General features: G+C 37.2%; 1 protein-coding gene across 4 annotated transcripts in view; it reads right to left on the bottom strand.

Moving 5' to 3' along the window:
- Nucleotides 1-2082: 2082 nt before the first annotated feature.
- Nucleotides 2083-13124, bottom strand: part of MSR1 (macrophage scavenger receptor 1) — a 79387-nt gene continuing 68345 nt past the window's right edge. For 2 of the 4 annotated variants that reach the window (XM_047771888.1, XM_047771887.1), the window contains one exon: nt 2083-2305. In XM_047771888.1, the coding sequence (XP_047627844.1) occupies nt 2172-2305 (134 nt within the window). In that variant the 3' untranslated portion in view covers nt 2083-2171. Of the gene's footprint in view, nt 2306-3959; nt 4067-6656; nt 6682-13124 lie in introns of all 4 variants that reach the window. The other 2 variants (XM_047771889.1, XM_047771890.1) reach the window with 2 other exon arrangements.

Raw genomic sequence — 13124 nt, 5'->3', positions numbered from 1 at the left:
AACCAGGGTTTGAGACAGTCTGTCTAGATTCAGAGTTCATTCTCTTAATCACAAAATTACACTGGTGGGGAAAAATCACCTATGTTCAACAAACAGAAGTATATGCCACGGTAAAAGTGCATTTTCAGCAGGCCATCTCCAATCATTCCAGTTCCAAGATAACATTTTTTGCTTTTGAAAATGAGAGGGCAGTGAGTCTACCATCTTGTTACTATTTGTGAGGTGAGACTTCTGGAGATGAAAAAAATGTTTAAACCCATGCTTTTGCTTATCACCATTAAGGAAGGACTGATAGAGTCATTCTGTATTAGTACTATTTTTAATCACATGTACCTCTAAGTTCAGTTTAGGAAACCTGAAAATTGTGTTTCTCAGTACTGGGATTAGATTCAGCTGAACTTTAAAAGTAATCACTGGTCTTTCTACCTGTATACTGAGACAGCAGGGCACAGTCTTTGGGTTCCAGGTTGAACTTGGTACTACTTTGCTATGCTCAGCATCATCAGCCCTCTAGGGCTGATGATGCTGTTCTCTCTGGTTATAAATATGGACTCACTTCACTTCACGAAAGACTCCAAAGAAGGGTCATTGAAACTTTCTTCTGTACCCATAATATTTGCATTCTGTTAATTAATATGGAGTAAGAAGAGAAATTTATCTTTTAAACAGTGTCCTAGAATTTACCATGCATAACGAATTGAGCTCCATGTTGAAACTGACTTTCTTTTTTGATTCACTAATTATTTTGATGCATATAGCGATGATGAGTCTGTGCTTTCTCTCATATGTCTTGCTTTCGACTAACTTTATGACTCAGTAAAACAAATAACACTGGAGTCCCTGTTGTGTGGCACACAGGATTAAAAACCCAACTAGGATCCATGAGATTGCAGGTTCCATCTCTGGCCTTGCTCACCAGGTTAAAGATCCAGCTTTGCCATGAGCCCTGGGGTAGGTCACAGATGTAGCTTGGATCCTGAGTTGCTGTGGCTGTGGCATAAGCCTGAAACTGAAGCTCCAATTCAAACCCTAGCCTGGGAACTTCCATATATCTCAGGTGTGGCCCTAAAAAGAAAAACAAAATAAAAAAAAAACAACTGTCAGTACATGACCATGTCAAATAAACATGTTATTAGCCATGTTATTAATAACCACATTACTACATGAGCAGGTGAAACCTGATAATTCTCCATCATGGCCAAAACATATCATGAACACAACTATCTAACAGCCAAGTTATTGCACAGAGAACTTAATAATTGAAAAAGATTTCTTCTTTGAAAATGTATATGAATTGGAGATTTTGTAAACATGGCACAAAAGAAAACCTTCTTTCTATCTTCTCATTATTCAAAAAGTAATTACATTAAAATCCATGAAATAGATTACAAAGAGGACAAAAAAAGACAAAAAATTGTAATCTTGCTGTAAAATTCACATTTCAGCCAATGTTTAGAATGTGTTTACATTTTGACACCTGTAATCTAGAAGTCTTAAACTTCGGTATATTCAATTCAATACATAAGTAATTATATTAGAAAATTCCATTTAAAAACCAAGTGAAGTTAAAAATGGCTCAAGGAGTTCCCTTCGTGGCTCAGCAGTTAACGAACCCAACTAGGATCCATGAGGAGGTAGGTTTGATCCCTGGCATCACTCAGTGGGTTAAGGCTCCAGCATTGTCATGAGCTGTGGTGTAGGTGCAGACGTGGCTCAGATCCACGTTGTTGTGGCTGTGGCATAGGCCAGCAGCTGTACCTGCAATTCAGCACCTAGCCTGGTAACTTCCATATGCCACAGGTGCGGTTCTAAAAAGAAAAAAAAAAAAAAAAGGTTCAAATATAGACCTTAGCAAAGATTAAGGTGTTTGCTGTTTATCCAGTGATATATTTATATTCATTTATTTATTTTAAATTTTGTTTCTTTTTGGCTGCACTCAAGGTGGCATGCAGAAATTCCAGGGCCAGGGATCAAATCCATGCTACAACAGTGGCAACACAGTATGCTTAACCCGCTGCACCACCTGGGGACTCCACAATGATTTTTAAATAGTCCCTTTCTTTAGACAATATTCTTAGTCTGTTAAATGTTCAATAAACTTGTTTTAATGAAGCAAAGTAATAAAAATCATTTTGCAACAATTTCATAAATGTGAATGAAAATACGATACATTATGTAGTGCAGGTGACTCCAGCATCTTCAGCATGTGAACAGGCTCTCACACCCCACTGTCTAATATTACATTCTTCAATAGATGATTCTCTCCCAAAACAAAACACATCATTCAGCCATATTGGACCAGTACCTGCAAAAATCAGATACATTATTACCAATAACTATAGTGTTTCTGTCAGAGTGACAGAGCCATTAATTTACTCACTAATTTAACAAATATGTGACCATTGTCTACATACAAGTTCTGTGCTCTGTATTAAGATCCAAAAATTAATCCCCCCGCCCCAGAAAATTTTATATTCTGTCAGTGTGTAAACATAAAGTAATATGAGCCATAACAAAGGTATATACACAGTTCTATGAAATCATAGATGAAAGAATGATTGGTTTTCTCTGAGGACTTAATAGTTTTATTTTTAAAAACAAGGAAAGCTTTAATAATAATTGACATATACCAAGACCTAGTGATCTAAGTGTATCTGTAAGTGACAAATATGGAACATAAGTGATTCTGGAGTTCTTTTTTTAGCTTCTAGTGTATTTCAGTTCACATGTGTCTGGTTTTCCAAATATCTTTTTTTTTTTTTTTTTTGGTCTTTTTGCTATTTATTGGGCCACTCCCGCGGCATATGGAGGTTCCCAGGCTAGGGGTCTAATCGGAGCTGTTGCCACCGGCCTACACCAGAGCCACAGCAATGAGGGATCCAAGCCACGTCTGCAACCTACAGCACAGCTCACGGCAACGCTGGATCGTTAACCCACTGAGCAAGGTCAGGGATCGAACCCGCAACCTCATGGTTCCTAGTTGGATTCGTTAACCACTGTGCCACAACGGGAACTCCTATTATCTATTTTTAATTAAACTGAGTCTAATACAATTAGCAAAGGGCTTACAAAATATCCTGCAAGAAGACCATAGAGCAAACACAAGCAAACAAGAAAATGGCAGAGCTAATGCTTATTCTTTGTCAGACACATTAGCAGGAAAAACAAGGTCTGTCAGCTGTACCTAGCTGTCAGCTACTTAGCAGATAATCAACTAAATAAACTGCACCACCACTTTCAAGATAAGGGCATATTTTATCACTGAATAAGAAAACACTGTTTTTCTGAAAGGAATTCATGGCAAGTAAAGATAACTTTAAAATGAAAGTTTGGAAATTTTTTTTTATATTCTCTAAAGATTTTCTAAGTGTATATATAAAAGTTCTTTCTTTCATACTTAAGGCATTGGGGAACAGAACCTTCAAAACACTTCTGAATGAATGATTTCATTAGGTCTTGTTAAATACATAATATTGCAAACCTCCTACTGAGTTCTCAAGAATATTTAATGACATTAAGAAACTGATGATTTAGCAGTGAAATTTCAATAAGCACCTTTACAAAACTGGTGGATGGCAAATAAATATCTTAATATTGTCAGCATAATCAACAATGTATTTTTTCTGCTTGGAACAATTTGATATTAAAAGTTCTCTTTTCAGTCATAAGAACTATACAAAGCATATTTAGAAATAAATTTAAAACTTAGAAACAGATCTTTATGAATCTCTCAAAGGTAAATGAAGACTCATTTTTTAAAGAGGCATACATAATGGCACATATAACTATGTCACTCATACGGATTTTTCAAATGCTCTGTGAGTTCAATAGATAAACTAACAATACATGCATGGCTAATAATGTGTATAATTGCATAGTAGTATGTGCCTATAATACGTGAATAAATTAGCAGATATTGAACATTTTATAATCACAATGTGGATAACATTTCACTGAACCTTAAAAAGTGAATGGAGGTCGTCCATGCATCAAAAACAAGTCATTCAATACAGTGGGGGCAGCATGAAAATTCTTGATGATTACAATAGGTAATATCTCCTGGCATCTAAAACACAATGCATATTAATGAGGGGAATAGGAGTCTTTGGGAAGGTTCGAGAGAAAGTTAAGACCATACTATACAAATTTTTAAATTTTATACTGTGAGTCACCAAAAGAAATAACATCATCAGAACTATATTTTAGAATTGTATGTCTGGCAGAAATGTGGAAGCTGGAGTGAAGAAGAAAAAAAAAATCTGTAAGCCAAAAGAACAGTTAATAGGATGTTTATATAGACATTTTCTGTGGAGACATGTTTTTATTTACTCTTAGAATGAAGAAAATTGTGATTTCCACATTTAAATAAATAGATACATTCGCTTAATTTTTTAATAATTTGTGTCTTCACTAGAAATATTCAAATACAAGACAGATCATATTTAGGTTTACATTATCAAGGTAACTGGGAATATTGTATTTTTCATTTCATATAATAGTAGTTAAATCATCAGAATCCAAATAATGTTTCTATTATACAAGTTAAGGTTTTCCTGGGCTGATGATTTATAAGAGTTGTAACATGAGGATCTGTTTTCTGAAATGTTTATAACAGTATCAAGTCTTTTCAACTTGAAATTTTAAGGCAGACAAAAAGGAAAAGATTAGGGGGATATGATCTCAAAGTCAGAATGCTTGCCAGGAACACTTTTTATGTGTTTGTGTTTGTATGTATGGCATGTTTGTGTATATGTGTTTATTTTAAATATATAAAGTCTACATGAATTTGTGAAAGCCCCAAAGGGCTACTCAAAAACATAGGCAATAAAAAAGGACAAAATAATGCCATTTGCAGCAACATGATGGAACTAGAGACTCCCATACTGAATGAAGTCAGAAAGAGAAAGACCCCATAAGATATCACTTATATGTGGAGTCTAGAATATGGCACAACTGATCTATCTACAAAACAGAAACAGATCATGAACATGGCAACAGACTTGTGTTTGCCAGGGGGAGGGGGAGGGTGTGGGATGGATTGGGAGTCTGGGGTTAGCAGATGCAAACTATTGCATTTGGAGTGGAGAAGCAATGAGATCCTGTTGTATAGCACAGGGAACTATATCCAATCACTTATGATGGAACATGATGGAGGATATTGTGAGAAAATGGATATATATACATACAAATATATACATACATATATATGCATGTGTGTGTGTATAAAACTGGGTCACTATGCTGTACAGCAGAAATTGTTAGAACACAGTAAATAAACCACAATTAAAAAAAAATTTAAAAAAGCAACAAAAAAACATAGTCAAGTCATAATGATTGCACAAAAAGTAAAACCACCCCCATGCTAATATGGAAGGGGGCCAAGACACTGGGACATTTGTAAAATGTATGTATTACATTTATGAACATCTATAAATTGTATAAATAAACACAAGTAAAACTTTTGGTGAAAGCCATGGCTTTGTTGTGACTGGGAGCACAAGACAGTATGGATCCATGACCTCCGTGATCTCTGTACCCAGGGTGCTGTGATGCTTTCACTTTACATTTTGTAGATATAGTCACTAGATTTTTATCTCAGCAGTGCAGTTTTCTATTCCAGGAAAAGGGAATGAAGAGTGAGAATTCTCTCAATGGCTGATGCATCCCAAAGGGCCCTCCCCACAGGGGCACCACAAGATTGATATCATTTCGTCAATGTGCTAAATCGTGAACATGAGTTTTAGAAAACACGGTCAAGGAGTTCAGGAACATTAGAATGCCAACGCTGTAGTGTTAAGAAAGAACATTTATGCACACTCTTTTAAGAATTAATTATGTGGCAGAGAATATTCAAAGTACTTTTGAGCTGTTATTGTATTCTCAAACAACTTTAAAAAGTTAATAAATGCCATTAAGCTGTCATTATACTATTGAGGAAAGTGAAAATCAGAGAATACATAACTTTGCCCAAGGTCACATAGTTCATGCATGATGAAGCTGGTTTTCCCACCAGGCGTCTGCCTAATGCCAGTGCCTTTAATTAGAGACTTACTGCAATCACCTACATTATTAGATTTGGTCATTTAACCAACCTCTTTTGAGTGCCTACGTGAGTGAAAAAAAAAGTCAGAATCCATTCCCTCTTGAACTGACCTTCTAGGGAAGACTTCTGTTTTACGTAAATGTCGCAAGTGAGGTCAAATGTAATCAGCGGCAAAGCTGATTCTTGTATTCAGAACCCTTAACTCATATTCTAGTCCTTTTTCTCACCAAGAATATATGCATGTGATAAATATATTTCATCATATTTCATCTGGTCTCTTGCTACATGGAAAAGATTCAGACACAGTGAAAATGCTAAGTATTTTCACATATAATTTCAAAAATTTACTTCTAATAACTTTGTAAAATATTGGCAATTATTTCCATTTGACAGGTAAATAATCTAAGACTCAGAAAGGATGCGTGTGTTTCTTAAAATAATGAGAGAACAGAGTCAAGCAAAAGAACACGATGATATTTAAAACTTGGCACTATTCATTGACTACAAAAGAGGCTAAATAGAGTTATAAAAATAATTTTCAAAGATTTGCTGTTTTATTTTTATATTAATATATTCAAAACTATTGAGCCCAAGGAAAAAATTTAATACTCACTTCCCATCTCCTTCCAAATTGATTTCTGCATTAAAAATTAAGGCAAAGGTAGCATAAAATTAATAAAATGTTCTCTTCATATGCACCTCAAAGATTAAAAAATGGATGTTTTTTATTTCTTTAGGTAATAACTGTTACTCAAGGATTTTTGTTGTTGCTGCTGTCATTATTATTTTTTTCCTCTAAGCTATCCTTATCAGGATTGGAAACCTATGCAAGACTGATGTATATATTTTAGATATATTTTATTCTGTCCTTTTTATCATCCATTTATCTATCTACCAAGCCCCCTATATATCTACAATTCCTTTTATAATTGAAGTCTGTAAAAAGAGGACAAATTGACCGATTTTGCATTTTTTTTTCCCTGTCTTTTTGCCATTTCTTGGGCCAGCCGCTCCCGCAGCATATGGAGGTTCCCAGGCTATGGGTCGAATCAGAGCTGTAGCTGCCAGCCTACACCAGAGCCACAGCAACGCAGGATTCGAGCCGCGTCTGCAACCTACACCACAGCTCACGGCAACGCCGGATCGTCAACCCACTGAGCAAGGCCAGGGATCGAACCTGCAACCTCATGGTTCCTAGTTGGATTCGTTAACCACTGCGCCACGACGAGAACTCCTGATTTTGTATTTTTAAAAGTAAACAATAGGATTTCCCGTCGTGGCGCAGTGGTTAACGAATCCGACTAGGAACCATGAGGTTGCGGGTTCGGTCCCTGCCCTTGCTCAGTGGGTTAATGATCCGGCGTTGCCGTGAACTGTGGTGTAGGTTGCAGACGCGGCTCGGATCCCGCGTTGCTGTGGCTCTGGCGTAGGCCGGTGGCTACAGCTCCGATTCAACCCCTGGCCTGGGAACCTCCATATGCCGCGGGAGCGGCCCAAGAAATAGCAACAACAACAACAAAAAAGACAAAAGATAAAAGTAGACAATAATAACCACGTTGTCCATGGCTTCTGGATTTTCACAAGCTTGGTTTGTGATGCTGCCGAGTATGCTTGACAGATAACATTTTCTCTTTAACTCTCTTTTTAAAAGACAAATATTGGGATTCCCTACTGTGGCTCATTGGTACCAAACCCAACTAGTATTCATGAGGACGCAGGTTCGATCCTTAGCCTCACTCAGTGGGTTAAGGATCCATTATTGCCGTGAGCTGCAGCGTAGGTCACAGATGCAGTTTGGCTGCTGCATTGCTGTGGCTGTGTACGCCAGCAGCTGCAGCTCTAATTGGCCCCCTAGCCTGGGATCTTACATATGCCAAAGGTGTGGCCCTGGAAATCAAAAATGTAAAATAAGATAAAAGACAAATGTTGATATTTCTTTGAGGAAACTGAGTTTCTTTTATCTTCAGGAACCACTGCTTTTATTAAAAAAAAAAAGTAATCATATTTCAAACATTAGCCAGATATATAGTGACATGATGAGATTTTAGATTACCTGCTAAATAGATAAGTGGAGAAGCAAAAATCGCTAATGGTTAAAGTCTGTGAATGAATTTTAATTAAATCCAGTCAGGGCTGGGTGACACGCATTTATATCACTTTTTAGACTTCTAGGTAGGAAGTGCTTTGTCAACAGCTTCTTTTAGAAAAGCATCATGGGGTTTTTTGGATCAACGTTAAAAGTGAAATGGAAATCAGAATAGAGAATTGATAAACTTAAGACTATAGGTCTAGATTCTAGTTTTGCAGTTCTGAAGAAGCCACTCATTTTCCCTGTTTTATTATTTGTGCAGACTGGAAGAGTGGGGCTCAAATAAGACCACACTTACTTTTAAAATTCTATGATTCTAAGGAAGCAAGCTCTTTAGAAATTAAGTTCTTAAGGTTAAAGAACTTGGGAGGACATTCTGTCTAGTGGAGAGACAAATTACAGAATAAATGTGACTTCTGCCACAACCACCATAATAGGTGTATAAATGTGGGCAAGTTTTGTGACAGTTTTGTCAGCTTTAGTTTTTCTCTGGAAAATGGGTGTATAATTTCTATTTCTCACAGGAACTGTGAGCACTAAATGGGACCATGCAGTCAATACTTGATGAACAATATTATTCCATATTTAGTATTTATTGTCTTTGTTACCATAAGTAACAAAATGGATAAATTAAGAACCATAAAAACTCCATTTCAAGTTCTATAATACCCAACATCTAAACATTTACATTTTAAAACTTCCAGTGTGTAGGAAGCAGTACATAAGAAGTGGCGTTCTGACTTTTGATATATTTTATCTTTGAGGAGTTCCCATTGTAGACTGGTGGAAATGAATCTGATTAGCATCCAGGAGGACACAGGTCAGTCCCTGGCCTTGCTCAATGGGTTAAGGATCCGGGTTGCCATGAGCTATTGTGTAGGTCACAGACACGGCTCAGATCTGGCATTACTGTGGCTCTGGTGCAGGCCAGTATCTGTAGCTCCGATTCAACCCCCAGCCTGGGAATCTCCATATGCCATGGGTGTGGCACTAAATAAATAACAACAAAAAATGATAACAATAACCAAAAAAATAAGATATATTTTACCTTTACATTGCTTTTACTCCCAATCACTAAAGATAGTTCAGAGACAGTTATTATTATTATTATTTTTAGGGCCACACCTGTGGCATATGGAAGTTCCCAGACTAGGCGTTGAATCGGAGCAGCAGCTGCTGGCCTATACCACAGCCACAGCAACGTGAGATCTTTAACCCCCTGAGAGAGGCCATGGATCAAACCTGCATCCTTGATACTAGTTGGGTTCGCTACCACTGAGCCACATGGGAACTCCCCAGAGTTATATTTTTGATCTCCTTCAGTTTATTCTTATAATTTTTAAAACCCCACTCAGAAAATAGATTATGGAATGTGAAAGGGGTAATGAATAAAATATAGTGCTTATGTTTAGAATTTCCTTTTGCTTCTGTTTTAAGTTCGGAGTTTTAGCACCAAATCCCATAAATTTAGGAGAAGATGGGACTCCAGGTCCAGTTCTTACATCCTGCATCAGCATACAGGCTCAGAAATGCCCATAGCAAAGGCCAGGAGTACCACCATGTCTGATAAAGCTCATCTAAGTTGGCTAAGAGAGACCACTGGGTAAGAGATTGCAAAGCTTGAATAGGGAAAGAAGCAAAGGGGCTTACTCCCTATTCCTGCTCCATATCTTGGCAAGCACCAGAAACTTCTCAGAGCTTCCTTAATTTAACCTTTTTGACTACTCAGGAAAAAGAAAGAACATTCCATTTTGTGCAAAAGGTGGATCCAGATGAAAGAACCCATTTAAAGGAGCATGCTTTAAGCTTTGTTCCTATAAATCATTTTGCTTGCAGCTGCAAAGCTAATTGTTCCTAAAGCTAATAAGGATTATCTCTGGTAAGCCAGGTTTGCTATTTTAAAGTCAGAAGGAAGAAAAAAAAAGGAGAGGGGGAGACTGTGTCCAGAAAACTGTATTGTTTCTCTAATGGGAGAATTATACAAAGGAGATAAATTTAAACTTTTCGTATTTCATTTTGATAATAATGTACAACATAGTATTAATATGATTCTTGTTACTTTTGTAAGAGAATGAATGACACATAATTAAAATTCTAATGCATCTTTCTCCTCTTTCTTTTACTCCTCCACTCACATTTCTAAGTTTCCTTTCCAGTCTCTGTTCTGCATTCAAAATTGCTTTTCCTTTGCCCCCTGAGTCAAGGTATAAATTTAAGGTGAAGTGGAAAAAGGAGGAGGAGATTAAACAGTTATACGTAACAAGGTGGTTTACCATGCCTAATCCAAAAACAGTTTACAATGAAAGTTCGTTTTTTGTTTTGTTCTGTTTTTTATTTGTGTATGTGTGTCTTTTTAGGGCTGCATGCAGGGCATATGGAGGTTCCCAGGCTAGGGGTCAAATCAGAGCTATAGCTGCTGGTCTACGCCACAGCCACAGCAACATGGGACCCCAGCTGCATCTGCAACCTACACCACAGCTCACGGGCAACGCTGGATCCTTAACTCACTGAGCAAGGCCAGGGATGGAATCTGTGTTCTCATGGATACTAGTTGGGTTTGTTAACCACTGAGCTAGGTCAGGAACTCTGCAAGCCTGTTTTTTAAAATGAAAAGCCGATCACAACATTTACTATCAGATTCTTTTTCTCAGAAACAAATCAGTTCTATTCTTTCTCCCAGCTCATCTTGCTTTATTATTTTAAAATTCTCAAAACCAGTCTTCGATTGTTTGGGACCGAGCTCTAGCTGGAGAGTGAAAACAAAAACCATGGTGCCTGTGGACTCAAGGGGGAAATTAGGAGCGCTGTTACACAGAACACATCTTAGATCATACCCCCTGCATGGTGGAAAAACACAGTCTTCTTTATGAGCCTTGGAACATCGCTAATGTCACTATAGGATACAGCGCCAATCAGACTTTTCTACCTTTCCAAGAGGATGGCAAATCAACTTGTAGTTCTACAGTTGGCATGTTGCTACCTGTGATTGCTGCTGCGCTGGAACAATGCTAGGAGTCAGTCTGCATTGGGCACTTTCTATATGCCAGTTCATTGAAGATTCAAAATAAATCAGCTGGGTTGTTATGGTTATTCTCATTTTATTGGAAAGCAAACAGAAACTCTGAGACCTAAGTATCAGGGCTAAGGTTTCAACACCTATCTCCTTAGTTTATAAAACATTGAATCTCTCCAATTCACTTCACTAGGCACTGGAAAATGTGAGAGGAAAAAGCAAAATTCTGATCTATCTCATTTTATTCTAATAAAACTCTACTCTCATGTATAGAATCTCCAGTGAATATAAACACTCAGTCTCACTGAAAATGGACCCTCCTCTCAGAAAAATAGTCAATTATATGCAGAAAGCTCAAGGAACTGTCTCCGTCTAGCCAAATAAGTCATTTCACATGAGCCTTAACTACTGTTTCCTATTTAAATCATAAACATGTTTCTTTGGCCAGGATTTCAGAATACTTATTTTCTTCCTTTCTTACCAGTGCTTTAGACTAGAAATCCCAAGAGGTATAAGCAAAAATGAATAAAAGCTGTGGGGAAAGAATATTTTACTTGTGAGACCAGACCTTTAACTTAATGGAATCTTAAGATAATAGCCTCCCACTGTGTGTTTACCATCTAGGTTTGAAGTCTCAATGGAAGAACACCTTTCAAGGCCACAGCAAGGCTTTATATTCAGAAAAGGAATAGAGCTGGGATATAACGTCTTATTCACTTTGCTATCACATATTGTATTTTACCCAACCTTATTGGTTTCCTCTGATTTAAGGTACATGTACTACTGCCGTTGCTCTGAATTCGATTTTCTCTTTGTCATAGATTGAAAGTTAACTTTAAGCTATAAGAGACTAGCAAAGTGGACTCTTGGGTTTGTTTCTTAAAGATATAAACCTAAATGCATACTTTTTAATTCCTTGGCTAATGGAAGCTGAAAAATAACTCAACTTATGGCAAAATATTTTAGTGTATTTTTCTCTTTTGAGATTGCAGGATTCTGCTAGTCCATGTTGATTAAATCACCTGGACAATTGGCAAACTATATTTCATTTTGTCAGCAAAGGCATGTCCTAAGAATTTAAACCATCCATGCTGTTGTTTCTAAGGCTGAAGAACTCATAACCATCTACCAGGTAAGTCACCATGGGTCAGAATTGCATGCTTTCTATTGGAACTGCACCTGTGTACCTCAGAGTTGCTAACTGTTACTTGAAATGTTTTATAAAATTATGTATTTAAAATAAATGGCCTTTCATGCTATGGATCTTAGTTACTGTAGAAATGGATTCTGTCCCCATACAACACTGTGCAAACTCAGATTGGCAGTTTTGTCTTGCTAAACAATTAACTGATTCACTCACTGGTGACTAAGAGTTGGGGATTTTCTTTTTTTCCCCTTCTCTGGGGGAAAAAAAAAAAAATCTATCTGACCAATGTTTAAAACATTTCACTTTAGGAGATAAATTTTACAGGTGCAAGGATGACTTTGGCTCCACGCTTTTCAAGTTGGGGAAGATATTCTGAAAGTTTGAAAGAAATGGAAAATTTGGAAATTCCAAAGATCTATTTGGAATATTATAGATACTTTCTGCTTTCTTTATTTCTTCTACTAAATATTTTCGGAGTTCCTGTTGTGGCTCGGTGGATTAAAAACCTGACATAGTGTTGGTAAGGATGTGGGTTCTATCCCTGGCCTCACCTAGTAAGTTAAGGATATGGTTTTGCTGCAAGCAAGCTGCAGTGTAGGTCACAGTTGCAGCTTGGACTCTCATTGTTGCTGTGGCTATGGCATAGGTGTGCAGCTGCAGCTCAGATTTGACACCTAGCACAGAAATTTCCATATGCTGCAGGTGCAGCCTTAAAAAAAACAGTAAGTAACTTTAAGACACAAATTAAAAACTGGTGGCCACGGGCTAAACCTGGGTGTAGACACTTTCAACATCATCATTCTCTTTTGTCTTATATTTAGCTTCTTTATGA

The sequence above is a fragment of the Phacochoerus africanus genome, chromosome 3 (genome assembly GCF_016906955.1).
Source record: "Phacochoerus africanus isolate WHEZ1 chromosome 3, ROS_Pafr_v1, whole genome shotgun sequence".
Lineage (NCBI taxonomy): Eukaryota > Metazoa > Chordata > Mammalia > Artiodactyla > Suidae > Phacochoerus > Phacochoerus africanus.
The sequence above is the reverse complement of the archived record's forward strand: the minus strand, read 5'-3'. Positions and strand labels throughout refer to the sequence as shown.